Consider the following 16,963-nt stretch of genomic DNA (forward strand, 5'->3'; position numbering starts at 1 on the left):
TCATTGGAGCAAGGTGGTGGAACCATACTCCATATTTCTCTGCTATAAGCAGGGAGGTGGTCAGGAGGATAAAATGGTTTAGTAAGTTAGCATGAACAGACATATGTATGTATGGCATCGCGGACATACCTTAAAAAAATTAAAAAAAAACTGTCGTTATTAAGATTAACAATCTTCCTTGTTGAAGGTAATGTTTAAAGTAAAGACAGATAAATTGTATATTTTTATTTAACATAACAAAAACAATGAAATAAAAATAAACATTTAAAAATTTTAATTATGCTAGAAAAAACGTATGGTTTAAATAAATTTAAATTACAATGAGAAACCAAGTTTTTACAACCATTTAAAAATAATTCTTTTATATTCATCATTACATGGGGTACATGTTAAATGTAGCATCGATAACTCAACACTGAAGCGGCCGGACTCATCATCGAGGGGTCGCAGTTCGATCCTCGCCCGCTGGAGCATTGTCGTACCCACTAACTTAGTATTTTCCAACTATATAGTTAGAGGGAAGGAGAACATTGGTCATATTTAAAAGATATGGCAAAAATTTAAAAAATAAATAAATATATAATTGCCAAGATGGTTATAGGCTATATCATAGTACAAAAATACCCTATTCCTTTCTGAAAAGTAAACTCACTGGTCATTAAATTCTGATAAGAAAAATAAAAGTTGAATGTAGGAAACACAATATCAAAGAATTATTAATTATCATATCTAGTAATAAATAATTATAAATTGAGTACCTATACCGATGTAAATTATTATTAGAGTTGTCGTTAACTATACACATCAAATAATGGTAACGTAATCATGGCTACAACGCATTAGCCTATCTCACAAAATCCTATTCCACTCTGGTTGAAAAACCTGCTTATTGAACTGGTTTTCACTGGTCATTATACGTACGATGCGGATCAGTAGACGCACTTGTGTGACTTTCAATACAAAGAATACTAAAATCTGTCTTATGCGTACGATGCGGATCTGTGGACGCTTACCATAAATAGACACTAAGTTAAAAACCAACCGCATTCCCATTACTTCGTGGATCATATGCACCTTCAAGAATACCACCAGGATATCTCACTAGTGCTCCAGCATGGCCCACGTTTTCCGAAAAGGGTTCTAAAATAACAACTTTATGACCTCGCTTTTTAAGATATTCAATAGTTTCATTACTAAACCGACTCTCCAGATTTAAAAAGGTATTCAAATTTCTTTCCACAGTTGATCCGTACACCCATCTGGGATCAGAAACGGATTTCTGTAAATTTAGACATTGGATTACGTATCTGTGGAAGATAGCGGCTTGGGTTTGCGGCTGCCCGTCACCACCTCTGGTACCGTATATCATAACCCTACCGTCGTTCAATATCGCAGCAGCAGGATTCAAAGTGTGGAATGGTTTTTTACCAGGTACTAAAGACCTTAAGTGATTTCTCTTTAACGTGAAAGAAATACCCCGGTTGTGCCACACGATTCCCGTTCCAGGTATCACAATACCGCTCCCAAAATGTTGGTAAGTGCTCTGAATAAATGAAACTGAATATCCCTTACTGTCCATTACTCCCATCCAAATGGTATCACTTTGGCCTAATCCCTTCTCACTTGGGGAAGCTTCATTGAGATTAATTTGACTAGCCATTTTTGTAATTTCTGAAGACGCTAACAACGATTGGGCATCGACTGTCATGTAACGAGGGTCTGTGATATACCGGTCACGTAAACCAAAAGCCTGTTTTGTTGCTTCTACTGTTGCATGAATGAACTGACCTTCATGTTGACCGTCGATACCCAGCTTATCTAACATTCCGAGAATAGATAACGAAACTGCACCTTGAGTTGGTGGCGGAAGATTGATAAGTTCACCTTGAGAGTGAGTCAACTTAAGTGGAGTCCGCCTAATTGCTGAATATCTTGCAAGATCTGATTCAGTGATAGGCATACCAACTAGCTTCATTTGTTTGGCAATAGATTTCGCTAATTCACCTCGATAGAAGCTATTTAAGCCATTTCGTGAAAGATCTTTCAAAGTTTTCGCCAAATCACTTTGACAAAATACTTCGCCTTCTGTAGGTATTGTTCCGTTTGGTAGAAAAATGTCCCTGAATTCTTGAGAATTGTTTTCATCAAAACCGAATGACTGCAGTGCTTGTATTTGCGAGGACGATACAGGAAACCCATCTTCTGCGTACGTGATTGCATCTGCAAGTAATTTAGACAAAGACATCCTTGAATAGCCACTTTCGGATACATATTTTAAGGCTTCTTCCCACCCACCGATAGTTCCAGCGACCGTGATTGCTGATTTTGGGCCTTTAAACGGAATCTTACTGTAACCTTCGAAGAATTGGTGGTTAGCCAAACTGCCGGCTGGTCCGCAAGCCTCTATTGCGACACATTCTCCACAGGGAGGGACTATAAGCCAGAATCCGTCACCGCCAATGCTGTTCATATGTGGATACACGACGGCAATGGTCGCCGCCGCAGCCACCATCGCTTCCATAGCCGTTCCACCTTCCATTAAAATTCTTATAGCACTTTGAGTCGCCAAATGATGAGGGGTCACAGCCATGCCACGTGAAGCTAAGGTTCTTGTTTCCATTATGTGCACTTATACTATACCTAATTTTGAGAATCTGAAACAAAATACGAGTCGTCACAATATAAAGTCAAAGACGTGCATCACCATTACAATGAAAAAATTTCCGACTTACTACACTGATATTATAAAGAGGGAATAATATTTTTTTAATTAATATTTCTCATCTGCTAGTTTTCTTATAAAAAAAAATAGACAGGCAAGTTTGTCCAAGTGTACATAATATTTAGGGTCTTCTAATGCTCCATAAATAATTATTGGATTTTTGGGTTTAGGTACGAGTATACTATGTGACAGTTCTGTAGGTTTTACAGCTATTTATTCAAAAAGAGAGCAAAGTTCGTTTTTGCTGCGAGTGCAGAGTTTGAATCCCGAGCAAGCGAAAGATTGTATAATTGAATCACGAACGTAACGAACGATTCTAAGTAAGAATCACGAGCGTAGCGAACGATTCTAAGTTAGAATCTTGTATTCAAAGGCGCAAGAAGCAAAATACTTTGCTTTCGTGTGACACATAAAACAGTTGCCTAAAAATAATATGTACAATATTAATTACAATTTTGGGATTTAAGTAAACGTTAATACTGTTTTATTTGACACTGTTGGCGTAATATATTCGCGTCATTTTCCGTTGTTTTTCTTGCACATTCTGGGAACTTGTCTCGTCTATATTCAGAGACTTTTGGTTTCTATTGTAGATAGGTATTGTATTCTAATAGCATTAATATAATTCACAAGCTTTCTAATATTTATCACTATCACAAGACTTTCGGTAAACACATTAAATCGCTATTTATTGCTTCCTTTTTCAATTCTATATTTATACTAGCTAACGCATATTAGCACATTATCTATGTTTATACTAGTTCCCGTTCCCGTAGGAATACGGGGATAATATATAGCCTATAGCCTTCCTCGATAAATGGACTATTTAACACTGAAAGATTTTTTCAATTCGAACCAGTAGTTCCTGAGATTTGCGCGTTCAGGCAAACAAGCAAACTCTTCAGCTTTATAATATTAGTATAGATAAATAGGTACCTACTTGTTTGGATAAAATATAAATTTTGGTCACAGATGGTTCTTTTTCACAGAGATTCACAAACAACTTGAACAGACAGACGACTTGTTTATATAGTTAGTGAATTAGGACTGCTTTATTAATTATTTAATTTAAGCGTAAAATGGTCATAATATCTGTGATATTTCTTCTGTTTATATTGATAACGTTTTATCAGTTTCATGGTCGATTATTCGGTTGATAATATTATAGTTCAACATGTTATTTGTTATGTTTGTCCATAAATACGATTGGTCATCATCATCATCATCAACCCATATTCGGCTCACTGCTGAGCTGGAGTCTCCTCTCAGAACGAGATTGGTTAGGCCAATAGTCCACCACGCTGGCCCATTGCGGATTGGTAGACTTCACACACGCAGAGAATTAAGAAAATTCTCTGGTATACAGGTTTCTCACGATGTTTTCCTTCACCGTTTGAGTGATATTCAATTTCTTAAAATGCACACAACTGAAAATTTGGAGGTGCATGCCCCGGACCGAATTCGAACCCACACCCTCCGGAATCGAAGGCAGAGGTCATATCCACTGGGCTAGCACGCGGCACGAATGGTCACTCATCAAATGGTCAATCATCGAAATCTCTTTGAACTTGACTTGACGTAAACAGATGAAATATGTCAGGGAGCACAAATTAGGAATAATAGGCAGACAGTGCGCACGGCACACGACGACGTCGTAGTCGGTCCAAATACTGAATTCAAAAACGAATATATTCTTGAATCAGTACGACACGAAGCGACATCAGCGAAAGACGTCAGTCATTTTCAATATTATTCAAGAACAACGTAACTACAAACTCACCTGATGGTAAGTGATGATGCAATCTAAGATGGAAGCGGGCTAATTTGTTTAACGGACTAATTAAAATCTTAATGTATTTAATTTTGTTTTGTCGCAAACATAGTTCGGACCTTAAACTACCGCGTAGGTACCCTATATATGAATTTACTCTTTGGCATAGGTACAATATAGTGGATCATTTTAGCACCTTCTTAACATACTTGCTTATATGTATTAGACGGTCATTTGACATGAAACTTTTTGACAAAGCGAGCGAAGCTGCAGTACAAAAAGCTTTCTTACTACTGCTATTAAAAGACTGGTACAAAACATCATGTTTTATTTATTAATTATTTAAAATACAACAAAATCATTTTTGAGACAATAAATAACTTAGATTTAGATATAAAAAACTAATAAATACATAAGTCAGATCAAAATTTCAAGTATTAGATCATATTTTAACTTACATTTCTTACTCTAAATGAAATGAAAAATTTACATTACCTAATGACATAATTGGTAATATAAAAAATCCTACAGATATAAAAGAAAACAAACAAACATACTTAGTTTTAGCCTTTACGTGATATACTCTTTATTCAATTTGACCGTAAAATACTCCATATATTTGTACATTGTTTTGAAAATAAATTCCTTATTTTAAATGTATCAAAAAGAAGCCATAGACAAACCAAGGCTCTATATTTTTATTTACTTGAGATTTAATTGGGTAGGTATAGCCAAATAGATGCTAATTACCTAACAGATGAAATGAATTAAATTTAAGTTAAGTTAATTAAAAATATTAAAGCTAACAAAAGATCTACAACAATCACGCAATCAATAATATTGTTTTATAGATAACCTATGTACTAAAAATACTATGTACAAAATACTTCCATAGACTTCTTTTTTTACTTAGTAAAGCTAAAAAAAAAAGTTGATCTTACTGACAATATTTTTGAAAAGTCTTTAAACTGATGATTAACTGGAATAAAATGGACACAGCCTCACTAAAACCCGGCAGCGTTTCCATTGCTCCGTGGATCATACGCACCCTCTATCATTCCACTCGGATGTCTCACCAAAGCTCCAGCCTGGCCGACATCTTCAGAAAACGGTTGCACCAGGACGATTTTATGACCTTTTTCAACCAAATATTCAATAGTTTCATTACTAAATCTATTCTCCAGTCGTAAGATATCGTCCCAGTTGTCGTTCGTTATTGGTCCATAAATCCATCTAGGGTCCGAAATAGAACTCTGCAAATTCTTTCCCTGGACTACGTATCTATGAAAGATAGCAGCTTGCGTTTGTGGTTGGCCGTCGCCACCTCTCGTGCCGTATATCATAATACGACCGTCTTTTAACCTCGCAGCAGCAGGGTTTAATGTGCTGAACGGCTTTTTTCCTGGCACCAAAGATCTTATATGATCTTTTTTCAAAGTAAAAGAAGAACCACGATTATGCCACAATATACCTGTTTCAGGCAAAACAACTCCACTCCCGAAGTTGTCATAAATACTCTGAATGAATGAAACTGAAAATCCGTTACTATCCATCACTCCCATCCAAACAGTGTCTCCAGGGCCTAAACCCTTGCCATTAAAGGATGTTTCATCTAAACTAATATTACTGGCCATTTTGGAAATTGCACGTCTCGATAATAGTGATTGGGCATCCACTGTCATGTAGCGAGGGTCGGTAATATACTGGTCTCGTATTATAAATGCCTGTTTTGTAGCTTCGACTGTTGCATGAATAAATTTACCTTCATGTAGACCGTCGATGCGTAACCTATCTAAGATACCGAGTATCGATAACGAAACTAAACCTTGCGTCGGCGGCGGTAGGTTGAAAATTTCACCGTGCGAATGAGATAATCTCAAAGGACTCCGCCTAATGGCTGAGTAATTTGCAAGATCCGATTCTGTGATTGGCATACCAAGGGACGCCATGTCCTTCGCAATCAATTTCGCTAAATCACCTCTATAGAAACTATTTAAGCCATTTCGCGAGAGATCTTTCAACGTTCTCGCCAAATTCCTTTGACGGAATAGTTGGCCTTCCCTCGGTATTGTTCCATTCGGTAAAAATATGTCCCTGAATTCTTGTGTATTACTTTCATCGAATCCGAATGTTTTGAGCGATTTTACTTGTGAGGACGATATAGGAAATCCTTCTTCCGCATACCTGATTGCATCTGCCAGCAAATCATGTAAGGGTCGTCTTTTAAAACCTTTTTCAGTTACATATTTTAACGCTTCCTCCCATCCGCCTACAGTTCCTGCGACTGTGATGGCTGACTTCAGACCTCTATACGGAATTCTGTAATAGTTTTTGTAAAAGAAATCGTTAGCTAAACTCCCGGCTGCTCCACTAGCCTCTATTACTACATAATCTCCTCTCGGAGGGAGGATAAGCCAGAATCCATCGCCACCAATGCCATTCATGTGTGGGTACACGACGGCAATGGTCGCCGCTGCTGCGACTATGGCCTCCATAGCCGTTCCACCATCTATTAGAATTCTTAATGCACTTTGGGTCGCCAAATGATGAGGAGTCACAGCCATGCCGCTCGGTGCAAAAGTTCTTGTGTCCATATTTTGAGCTTATTTTTGGACTTCTGAAACAAAACATTCCGGCTATAGTTCCTCGTCAGTATAAACTTTAAAAATTGCACATGTTGTCGTGAAGACTTTTCTCAGACTTCGTTTGTACTGTGCCAAACTACGAGTTGGTACAGTTAGTTACTAAGCCTCAAAGTGATAACTAAAATTAGTTCAACATATTTGTTATGTACAGGACTTTTAAATTTAGTGTATAGATATTCTTTTTTCGAAAGACAGTGTCTTTTTGAAAACACTATTGTAATAAGAGTAGGATTCACTTTTGTTTATAAAATTATCATCTCTCTGCGAGTGGTTGGTAAACGATTGCTCATTTTGTAAACGGGTGGTCAACTGTTTGTTAATGTCACACATCACTTTCCTACTACAACCAAAGCCAAGCCATCTTCCTGAAATAGAAAATCTATACATATTTCATTCTAATTTCCCTGTACCTTTACTTACCCTTAAAACAAATCGTAAAATATTTTAGAGCAGATTCACAAACGTTGTCCTTTCCGATCGTTGATTATTCACGAATATTTTTTTCAATTAAATATATTTTTATTATTATATTCCGAACCATAAAAATAATAGACCTACTTTATAATTTGAAATTTTGAAGTCCGCGAAATCCGTAAATATTGTTCCACACAAGTAAATAAATTAAAGTCTGTCTGTGATTTCCAAAATAACTGTATTTTCTCAAGTTTTAAGTAGCGGTTTGAAGCGTTAACCCACCACGTTTCCATTACGCGGACTTATTACTATTAAATGTGACTTTTTCTATGAGATTTGGCTGGTGGGAGGCTTCGGCCGTGGCTAGTTACCACCCTACCGGCAAAGACGTACCGCCAAGCGATTTAGCGTTCCGGTACGATGTCGTGTAGAAACCGAAAGGAGTGTGGATTTTCAACCTCCTCCTAACAAGTTAGCCCGCTTCCATCTTAGACTGCATCATCACTTACCATCAGGTGAGATTGTAGTCAAGGGCTAACTTGTCAAGAATAAAAAAAAAAAGATTGTTAGTATACTTATTGTAACAAATTAATATTTTATAGGCTTCAATTATTGTTTTGTTAAACTGGCTCTATGACTCTGAAGTCTTGTCCATCTGTGCCAAAGGCACATCTACGTACTCCAGATAGAAATGTCATTCGACACAACAGCTAGTGGACGCCCGTTACTTCGTACGCGTGAATTCAGATTTTCATAAAAACACTATGTCTCAGCCTTCTCTATCTTCCAGTGAAATACCGTAAAAATCGGTTCAGCCGTTTCAAAGATTACCCCGAACAAACAGAAACACAGACAGATTTAAAACAAAAAAGCTTGTTTGTGGTATCGTGTAAGTAACTATCAGCACTTAAGAAAACACAGAAATCTAAAAATCACAGATAGAGACTTCAATTTTATATTAAATGTATTGATTATTAATTGAAACCTAAATGAACCTTTTGAACGAAATGGTACTGTTGACATTTAATTAACCTGACTAACTTTCGCGAATCCTTGTAGTCAGGCTGTTTCGATTCACGGTAAAACCCTACCGCTTCATAAAATCATTAATCGCTAATTGGAAAAATAAATTAAATGAATTGTTTCTATAGAAAACTTACATAACATTTTGATTAACACACCATTATAATATCTATACGAGTAAATATTTTTTGGTCGCTAAGCCTTATAGGTAGGAGAGGAGACTTGTGCTCAACAGTGAGTCAATTATGGATTGCTAATGATGAACCTTATCGGCCCATAGACTAGGAAGGCTCAGAGTCTCTCAGCGAGCTCGGTGTATATATCTGCGTGATCGAATCAGCCCCCTTAGTCAAGTGTCACGTCGAATCTCTTTCTATGATCGCTAACGCTTCGAAAACTAGAAAAATGTATGGGAATGACATTTGCTATCGACAGATCACTGCTATCTGTCATTCCTATACATTTTCTAGTTTCGTAGATCGTTAGCGATCGTAGAAAGAGAATCGACGTTCCACTTGGCTAGGGGTGCAGATATGTGCAAAACCAAAGTTACCGACGTAGTTCAATGATTCGCAAAGGTACTGGCAATACTGGCAATATGTACTGGCACATAGGTACGAAGAGCCGATGGGTGTTGGGGTCACAAGGTGCAGGAAAGGTGACCCCGCAACAGAAAGCGCAGTGTTGGTTGATCCCCTACTGAGATGCATTATAGGATTACCTACCCTGAAGACTTTCTTCTCTAATACAGGTTCATGATTAATCCTCAAGGTAGGCAATGTATAAATGCTTAGGAAATTATCTTTAATCAGCAACAAACATTGAAGCGCGGTGTCTCTTAGCGCCATAGCCCCTAGGGAAAGCGGTAAGGCCGCTCTCCTTATAGGATAGTAGTGTAATAAAATAGGCCCTATAATATCCTATTATGAATTATGACAGTAGTGGGCCGTTAAAATAAAATAGGCTGATGATCATCATAATCATATCAGCCGATGGACGTCCGCTGCAGGACAAAGACCTTTTATAGTGACTTCCAAATATTACGTTCTTGAGCCGCCTGCATCCATTAAATCCCTCCGATTCGCTTGATGTCGTCAGTCCACCGGGTGGATGTCGACCAACAGTTCTTTCTAGTGAAGGGTCGCAATTTCCAGCACCTTTCATTTTCATTCATTCGCATTTAGGACCCCAACGTCCATCGGTTTTTCGAACTATGTTCCCCGCCCATTGCCACTTCAGCTTCGCGCTTCGATGAGGTATGCCGGTGACTTTGGTTCTTTGGCGGATGTTAGTGATAATAATTAATTAAAGGACTTTATTAATTTACTGAACAACAGAATCTGAAATTTGTCTTCTATAAAATTGCTATTTTTATTGAACAGGCACAAAAATTTCTAATAATGCCTAAACAATAATACATAATATTGGGATTGTAGACACAGTTGCGGGAAAAAACTTGTATAAATAATAAGAAATGTTATTATGTAAAAGAAATAAAAATTTAAAAAGGATTATCAGGGGACACCCGGGTTTGAACCGGGGACCTCTCGATCTGCAGTCGAATGCTCTACCACTGAGCTATATCCCCATGGCGTAAGAGGTTGGAAATAACGTCTATATCTGTAGTTAAAAGAATATTTTAAACAATTTATGTTATTTACTTAGTTTTTTTCATCCAGACCTACGTCTAGATATATTAAATAAGCATAAAGTTTCTCGCCCAAACATTATAAACACAGCATGACATAAATTATGGTTAAATAAGTAGGTACCTATGTAGTTACATACCTACCTATAAAGTTTTACCTATTATTGAATTGCTACCGCAAATACCGCTATCTTTTTCATTGCGTTGCGACGAAAGAGATGGGTCTGGGCTTACTGCGCTGTCATTGGTCAACATTTTGTCTATTTGTTTTCTCGATATATGTTGTTGGTTATATGCTAGGCCTACAGGTAAAAAAAAACTAATTAGTATATATTAATAGGTTGGCTAGATATTAATTTATAAATAATTAACTAACCACAGTGATTAGTCAAAGCATAGACATCTATGTTTTCATCTGCGAACTGCTACGGAAAGGAGTTCTCAATTCCCACTTCTAATCACAGAATGTACAACAAAGACAACAACTATAAAACTTGGTTTCTTAATATCTACGCTAGATGGCAGACAAAGAAAACATCAGAGATTTCGATTACTCCCGGTATGGTCAAAATGTTTGTGCCAATTAAATTAACACCTTTTCAATAAGTTTCAAATACATTAGTCAAAAACATCATTTATATTATCTTTATTCATTATTGAATTATATTGCATAATTTATGTAATAAATGCTTAAGTAGGTTGCACCTGCAGTCAAGGAAATGCACTTTAAAGCATTTTTCAATAAATGAAAATGCCTCTACCTGCCTACTATTTTGTGTGTATTTAATTTTGTTAAAAAATGTAGGTTTAAACACGTAGCGGTTTTTATGACTTCGATTTAAAAATTCATATTAAATAAGTATCAGGTTATCTTAATTAACTGGCTGACCGCTGATAGGACTGTATCCAACTATATTTTATATTAGAGATGGGGCACTTGCGCATCAAAATCAAAACTGAGGCGGACAAATGTGGATAATTGACTTAATTTAATTTAGTCGCTTATTAAACAACCAACGCTATTTTTACAAATAATACCTAAATATCGTCTACAATGTCGAGTTGTGTGTTCAGGAAAAACTATATAAACATAGATATATTAATGGAATTAAAGACAAAATTGTGCATATGTGCGCTCAGTGGTGTAGTTAACTTACATTCGGAACACTTTTTGCGGTGATTTTGTAGGGACGTACCCTATCTATAGTATAAAATTATCATTGACTGTATCTTCATTCGGCATTTCGGAAATCGGCAGCCCTAACCTGCGTCAATAAAAATATAAAAATGCAAATATCAGGCAATGGCTAGGCAAGTTGCAAGTGCAATTTATGAGTGTTGACTGTTGTACCTACCTACAATAGGTAAGATAAGAGTTAAATTAAAAACCTTAAAAAATTACGAAATCAAAGTGTATAATGTAAGGGCTAAGGGCGTTTCGACTTTCGATATCCACATACCCTCATGTAAACGTATTTTTTATTCTGTGTTAGTTAACGGTTGACTTAAACAAGACAAGTTGACAACCCTGTTTGTCTTGTTAGAAATACCTTCGTGCAAAAATTACAATACAACAAAATTGCGAACAGAACGGAACGTAACGCCAGCTGCCGGTTGAGTTGATCATGAGCTTACTGCGTGAAAATCCAAAATAGATTTGTATTGTTTTATAAAACGTAACGTAGGAAAACCAAACGAACTTAACAGAAACCCATAAGTGCGACAATAAGGACATTACAGTATTTTCTTCTAGAGGAAAACAGTGTAGTGACGATAAAACACTGTAATGTTCAAATTCTTGTCCAATTCCTTGATAACGCAGGCCAGCTGTCAAGAGGTGGGTAAGTTTTTGCTTTCAATCGGTATATTACTGAATTATTTACGTAGTTTTTGTATTTGTACTTTTTGTTTCATCTCTTATCGGTCAGTATGCGGTAGTTTAGTGGCACGAGCGTCCTTGAAACGTTGCCCTTGAAATAATTCAAACGCAAGATTTGCGGTAATTCCCTACTGCTGGGCCTGATATCATGTTTCAAACTTCAATTTACCAGTTCTAATATCTTCTAAAATTTATCTGCATCATTAAATTCTCATACGTTGACAGGAAATTATTAGATAATCAGTGGAGCTAACCTATTTGACCTTAACCAAGAAACTAAGAATATTTTTCTGCTAATCCCATACTAGAAATTGTGTGTTCTAAATTCAAAAATAAATTCACAGTACACTCACCTAATGAAGTCTGATGGTGATACAAAAATGACAAACTCTACTAACATGATTTGTATTTATATATGTAGCTATTGGATGCCCGTCTTCTCTTTGCTGATAACATTATCACTATGACAAGATAATATTATTCCTATCTATTACGTGGAGTTGCCTATTAACCACAATTCAGTCCAATACGCGTCTCCACAACACAATGACTTTGACTCGGGTAACTTTGCTTTATTAATATTTCATATTTGCCAAAATAATAATAGGAAATCGGTGATAATTTTCTGTATCTAAACATATTTAGTTGTGTGATAAATGTGGTTTTGTGGTTGATAGTTACCAGTGAGTGCCGATTGAAGGAAAATAGTTTACACAAACTATGTTGGGTTTGATTTTTATATTGTCTTCCTTAATTTAACATGTTAATAACCTCATTAAACTTGTCAACATGTTAAATTAATCATATTAAACAGTTTAGTACTCATGAATTTTAATTTATAAATCATTTGGTTACATCAAATTAAATCAATGGTCAATTTGTTTGACCTCTTGTTTGTATTGTTCGATACATTTATTACCAATAAATTACCCACCAATCTGCTCAACAGTGGTGTTGTGTGCAGTCCTAGATTAGTGACTATAAAACATTATCATATGAAAAAAATAGATATGTTACATAAAACATGTTGTAGTGAGTGTTATCAGTAGGTTTGTTTAATTTATTGTAAGTAGGACATAGGGAGTTCCATTGAACATCTATCTAAACTAATATTATGAAGAGGTGAGATTTGATATTTTGTTTGCTTATATGTTATGTCCCAGACTGTTATAGATAGATATACTTTATTTGCACACCACAAAGACAAATACATGTGAAATAAAAACATAATTATTGGGAAGAGATCAGCATACAAAAGGCGACCTTATCGCTAAGTAGCGATTTCTTCCAGGCAACCTTCGGTTTAGGAAAACTTAAGGACATCAGCAGGTGGCGTGAAATAAAAATAACCATAGTATTAATAATACAAATAATTTACATCCTAATACATAAACAGAACCTAAATATATACCTACAATTATGAATATAATACATATATACTAATAGATACATTATAAAGTCATATTGAAGAGAAATAATAGAAATACAGATATGTGTCGGAGATGCAAGCCTCAGTTGCAAAAAAGCTCTGACGTGCACACTTCACACTCTGAACATCGTAGCTGAGAAAGTCAACATAATCTTTTTTACTCTGAGTGAACTCACAAGGATTGCAGAGTGGTTTATTTGCTGTAGCAAGTTTAATTTTTAAATGTATGTATATATATTTTTTTGTATGTATGTATATATTTAAGTAAATAAATCTATATTTTAAATTAGAGGACGCCGGCGACTTCGTCCGCCCTTAGACCTCTCTAATCCAGCCCTTACAGTTGTATTGAGTTAAGTTCTCCCATATTTGCAACATTTCCCTTTACTACTCTGCTCCTATTGATGTTATGTTAGGGTGATGAAAAGTATACTGTAACCTGCCCTGGAGTAGGAGTGAGTACTTTTTTAATCTATAATGAAAATACAGACAGACAAAAATTTTACTGAATGCTCTTTTCAATTGTTCATCAATCACCCGCTGATAGTTATTTTGGAAATATATTTCATGTACAGGGTAAATAAGGTCAATGTTAACTAATTTATACATAAAAGCAAATATTGTCTGAATATTTGCAAAATAAATAAGATTAAAAAATTTCAATATCTATTAAAAATCTTTTATCGTAATTAGATGAAAATTCATAGTTTTAGCTTCCTTACATTAAATGTGGCATTTTTTAATAGATGAACTGTAGACATAAATACAAAAATAACAAAGATATTAGCAATTTTGTTTGAACGCCCATACAAATCTAACAATCATTATGCACCTACATACTACTGAGGCGTTTTTCAGGGATCTGTGGCAGTTAATCCAAAGTAATGATCACAGATATCCTGTTATTTTTACAAAATTGCTTGAGTTTTAGCATACTCATAATTTATATACACTTTAAAAAACTGTCATCATCCCTATTGACACATATTTATTTTATTTATAAATAGGTTACAATATGGTGCTAAGTTAGCAAATTACGTTTTTCCCATGAGGCTACTTTTTAAGTTGAAATAATAAATAAATAAAAATGTTATGAATGGGCTCTGAATCTGTCTCTGGACCATGTGATTTGAAGCTACATAGACTAACTGGACCAACTTGGCAGATTGTATATTATATTTCCCCAAAATTAATTGATGCTTCACATTTGAGCATTACAACCACCATAATATATTCGGAGGGATTAGGCCTTAGTTTATCACGCTGGCCCAATGTGGATTGGCAGATTTTTTGGCAGAGAAATTTTCAAGTGTGCAGGTTTCTGACATGTGTAAACATGTTCTCAAAATGTGTAAAGTCTGCACATCCACAATGGGCCAGCATGGCAGTGCCATTAACTTCTGTTAATGGCACTTAACTGAAGTGATCATATAATGCTTTTTCACTTATATAGTAAAAGGTCATATTCAGAGTAATTCTACACCTGTCAATTGAATTAACACATCAGGCAACTAATACTTAGCTAATGGATGTATGCAATTGTTGTTATAGTAATAAGTATAGGTACATAATAGTGGCGTGCACAGGGTTCTTAATTAGGGTAGGCACTGTATGTACAAATAGTACAAAATAGAAAATTCCTCCTCCAATATAGTTTCCTAATAAACTCTTAGGATATGCAGTGCGTTTATCCATCTATGAAGTGCACGCTACTGATAATACCTTGGAAATGCTTCAACATCAACCAAAGGTCGAACCCACAGGTTCAATTCCCTGTTTATGTCAGTTTAGGGTTATTCGCTAACTCAGTGTCTTTCAGAGAATAAAATTGACTGAGCCTGTTTAATATAATTAATGTTGTATTAATTTAATTAATAAGCCCATATTAAAATAGTTACGCCATACACTCACCACCAAGTTTACCAAGTTTGCAGCACACTTAAAAAATATCGAAACCATAGCCATATCCTGCTAATATTATAAACGCGAAAGTTTGTATGCATGTTTGTTACTCTTTAACGACGCAACTACTTAACCGAATTGGATGAAATTTAAAATGAAAATTGATAATTCCCAGGACTATAATATAGGCTACTCTTTGACCCGAAAAATTGGTTGGTTTCGCGAGATTTGCGAAAAATGATGGTTATGATGGTATGGAATGGAGATTTTAATCTGGATTAACACAGGCTACTTTATCCCGGAAATATAATTTTTTTTGTAGGTAGGTACAGTGTACACACTTTTATTTCGCGGGTAACACCGCGTGGCGCAACTAGTTTTGATATATTTTTCACTGCCCAGTGCTCACGACACACTCACTCCCTAAACGCGCTGCAGACTTGATGGTAAACTTGGCCGTGTGTGGCTGGCTTTAGAAACACTGCAGCGGTTCTACAACAATTTGCAATTCAAATGATAACAAAATGATCTTGATAACAATCGACTCTGCTATGACATAACTGTAAAATTTATAATTATTACTAACTAGCAGAACCTCCCGGTTTCACCCGCTAAGTTTCCCTTCCCGTAGGAATAAGGGGATAAAATATAGCCTAATATCACTTGGGGATAGTGTGGGAAAGCTTCCAAACAGGGAAAGATTAGCTACTAGCGTTTTCTGTTCTGTGGAAAGAATAGGCTAGTTGACACTTTTTTTAATGGTCTTAAATAGTTCAATAAAGTTCTAGATTGAAAATTATTTTTTCATATTTCTTTGGGACGTGATTACCTACATGAAAATTTTAGTTTTTAAGTATGGTTTTGACAATACGAACCAAAACGCCTGTCGGCCATGATGGTCTATATTTCAACTGTTTATTTGAACGCGATAATCTCAGGAACTATTGGTACGATTAAATTCTTTCAGTGTTAGATAGCCCATTTATCGAGGAAGGCTATAGGTTATATATTATCCGAGTATTCCTACGGCAACGAGAAAAACGCCCACGAATCGCGCGCTTTTACAGAATCGGTATATCGTTTTCGATGAAAGTTCCAAGTGGCTTGACTTTTTCCGACACATACAATTAATTGAAATATGATGATTGCTGTGTAAACCATATTTTATGAAATAAATATTTTTTTTGTAATTCATATTTAAACCAATTTTCACAGAACCTTGACAAATTGTTTACGTAAACTTTCCTCTTGAATCACTATCTATTAGTGAAACCCGCATGAAATTCCGTCCAGTTCAGTTTTCAAGTTTATCTTGAACATACATAAATACAGGGTGATTCGGACTTTAGTGCGGACATTTTTTTTCGTGGTTCTGTATCATTAATAGAACATAAATCTACAAACAGTTCGATACATTTTATGTAATTTTTTTTTTCAATTTATGTCTCAGAAATAACAAAATAATGGACACATTCCCAAACAAACTGCGCAACTGCTGGCGGCACTTCGTAAGACGCCGACAAAGAAATA

At 35.7% G+C, this 16,963-nt stretch overlaps 3 protein-coding genes and 1 non-coding gene across 4 annotated transcripts in view; 1 reads left to right on the forward strand and 3 right to left on the reverse strand.

Moving 5' to 3' along the window:
* Positions 1 to 282: 282 nt before the first annotated feature.
* On the reverse strand, positions 283 to 2,643 carry LOC128198000 (oxamate amidohydrolase proenzyme-like). The gene has a single exon (XM_052884535.1). It carries the CDS (start codon positions 2,618 to 2,620, stop codon positions 1,031 to 1,033), a length of 1,590 nt encoding a protein of 529 aa, XP_052740495.1. The 5' UTR covers positions 2,621 to 2,643; the 3' UTR covers positions 283 to 1,030.
* Positions 2,644 to 4,833: 2,190 nt separating this feature from the next.
* LOC112046252 (oxamate amidohydrolase proenzyme) lies at positions 4,834 to 14,311 on the reverse strand. Its single transcript, XM_024082843.2, has 2 exons — positions 12,456 to 14,311; positions 4,834 to 7,110 (listed from the first exon to the last, which is right to left on the reverse strand). Exon 2 carries the CDS (start codon positions 7,085 to 7,087, stop codon positions 5,498 to 5,500), a length of 1,590 nt encoding a protein of 529 aa, XP_023938611.2. The 5' UTR covers positions 7,088 to 7,110; positions 12,456 to 14,311; the 3' UTR covers positions 4,834 to 5,497.
* Trnac-gca (transfer RNA cysteine (anticodon GCA)) lies at positions 10,092 to 10,163 on the reverse strand. Its single transcript has one exon. It is a non-coding gene; the product is annotated as a tRNA-Cys (tRNA).
* Positions 11,788 to 16,963, forward strand: part of LOC112046251 (calcium-binding mitochondrial carrier protein Aralar1) — a 41,840-nt gene continuing 36,664 nt past the window's right edge. Inside the window, exon 1 of the mRNA XM_024082835.2 lies at positions 11,788 to 12,060. Within this exon, the coding sequence (XP_023938603.1) occupies positions 12,010 to 12,060 (51 nt within the window). The 5' untranslated portion in view covers positions 11,788 to 12,009. The remainder of the gene's footprint in view (positions 12,061 to 16,963) is intronic.

This window comes from Bicyclus anynana, chromosome 12 (genome assembly GCF_947172395.1).
Source record: "Bicyclus anynana chromosome 12, ilBicAnyn1.1, whole genome shotgun sequence".
Lineage (NCBI taxonomy): Eukaryota > Metazoa > Arthropoda > Insecta > Lepidoptera > Nymphalidae > Bicyclus > Bicyclus anynana.

Excerpts from the sequence above, each read along its gene's own strand:
- LOC128198000 (XM_052884535.1), bottom strand. The coding sequence starts at position 2,620 with ATGGAAACAAGAACCTTAGCTTCACGTGGCATGGCTGTGACCCCTCAT.
- LOC112046252 (XM_024082843.2), bottom strand. The coding sequence starts at position 7,087 with ATGGACACAAGAACTTTTGCACCGAGCGGCATGGCTGTGACTCCTCAT.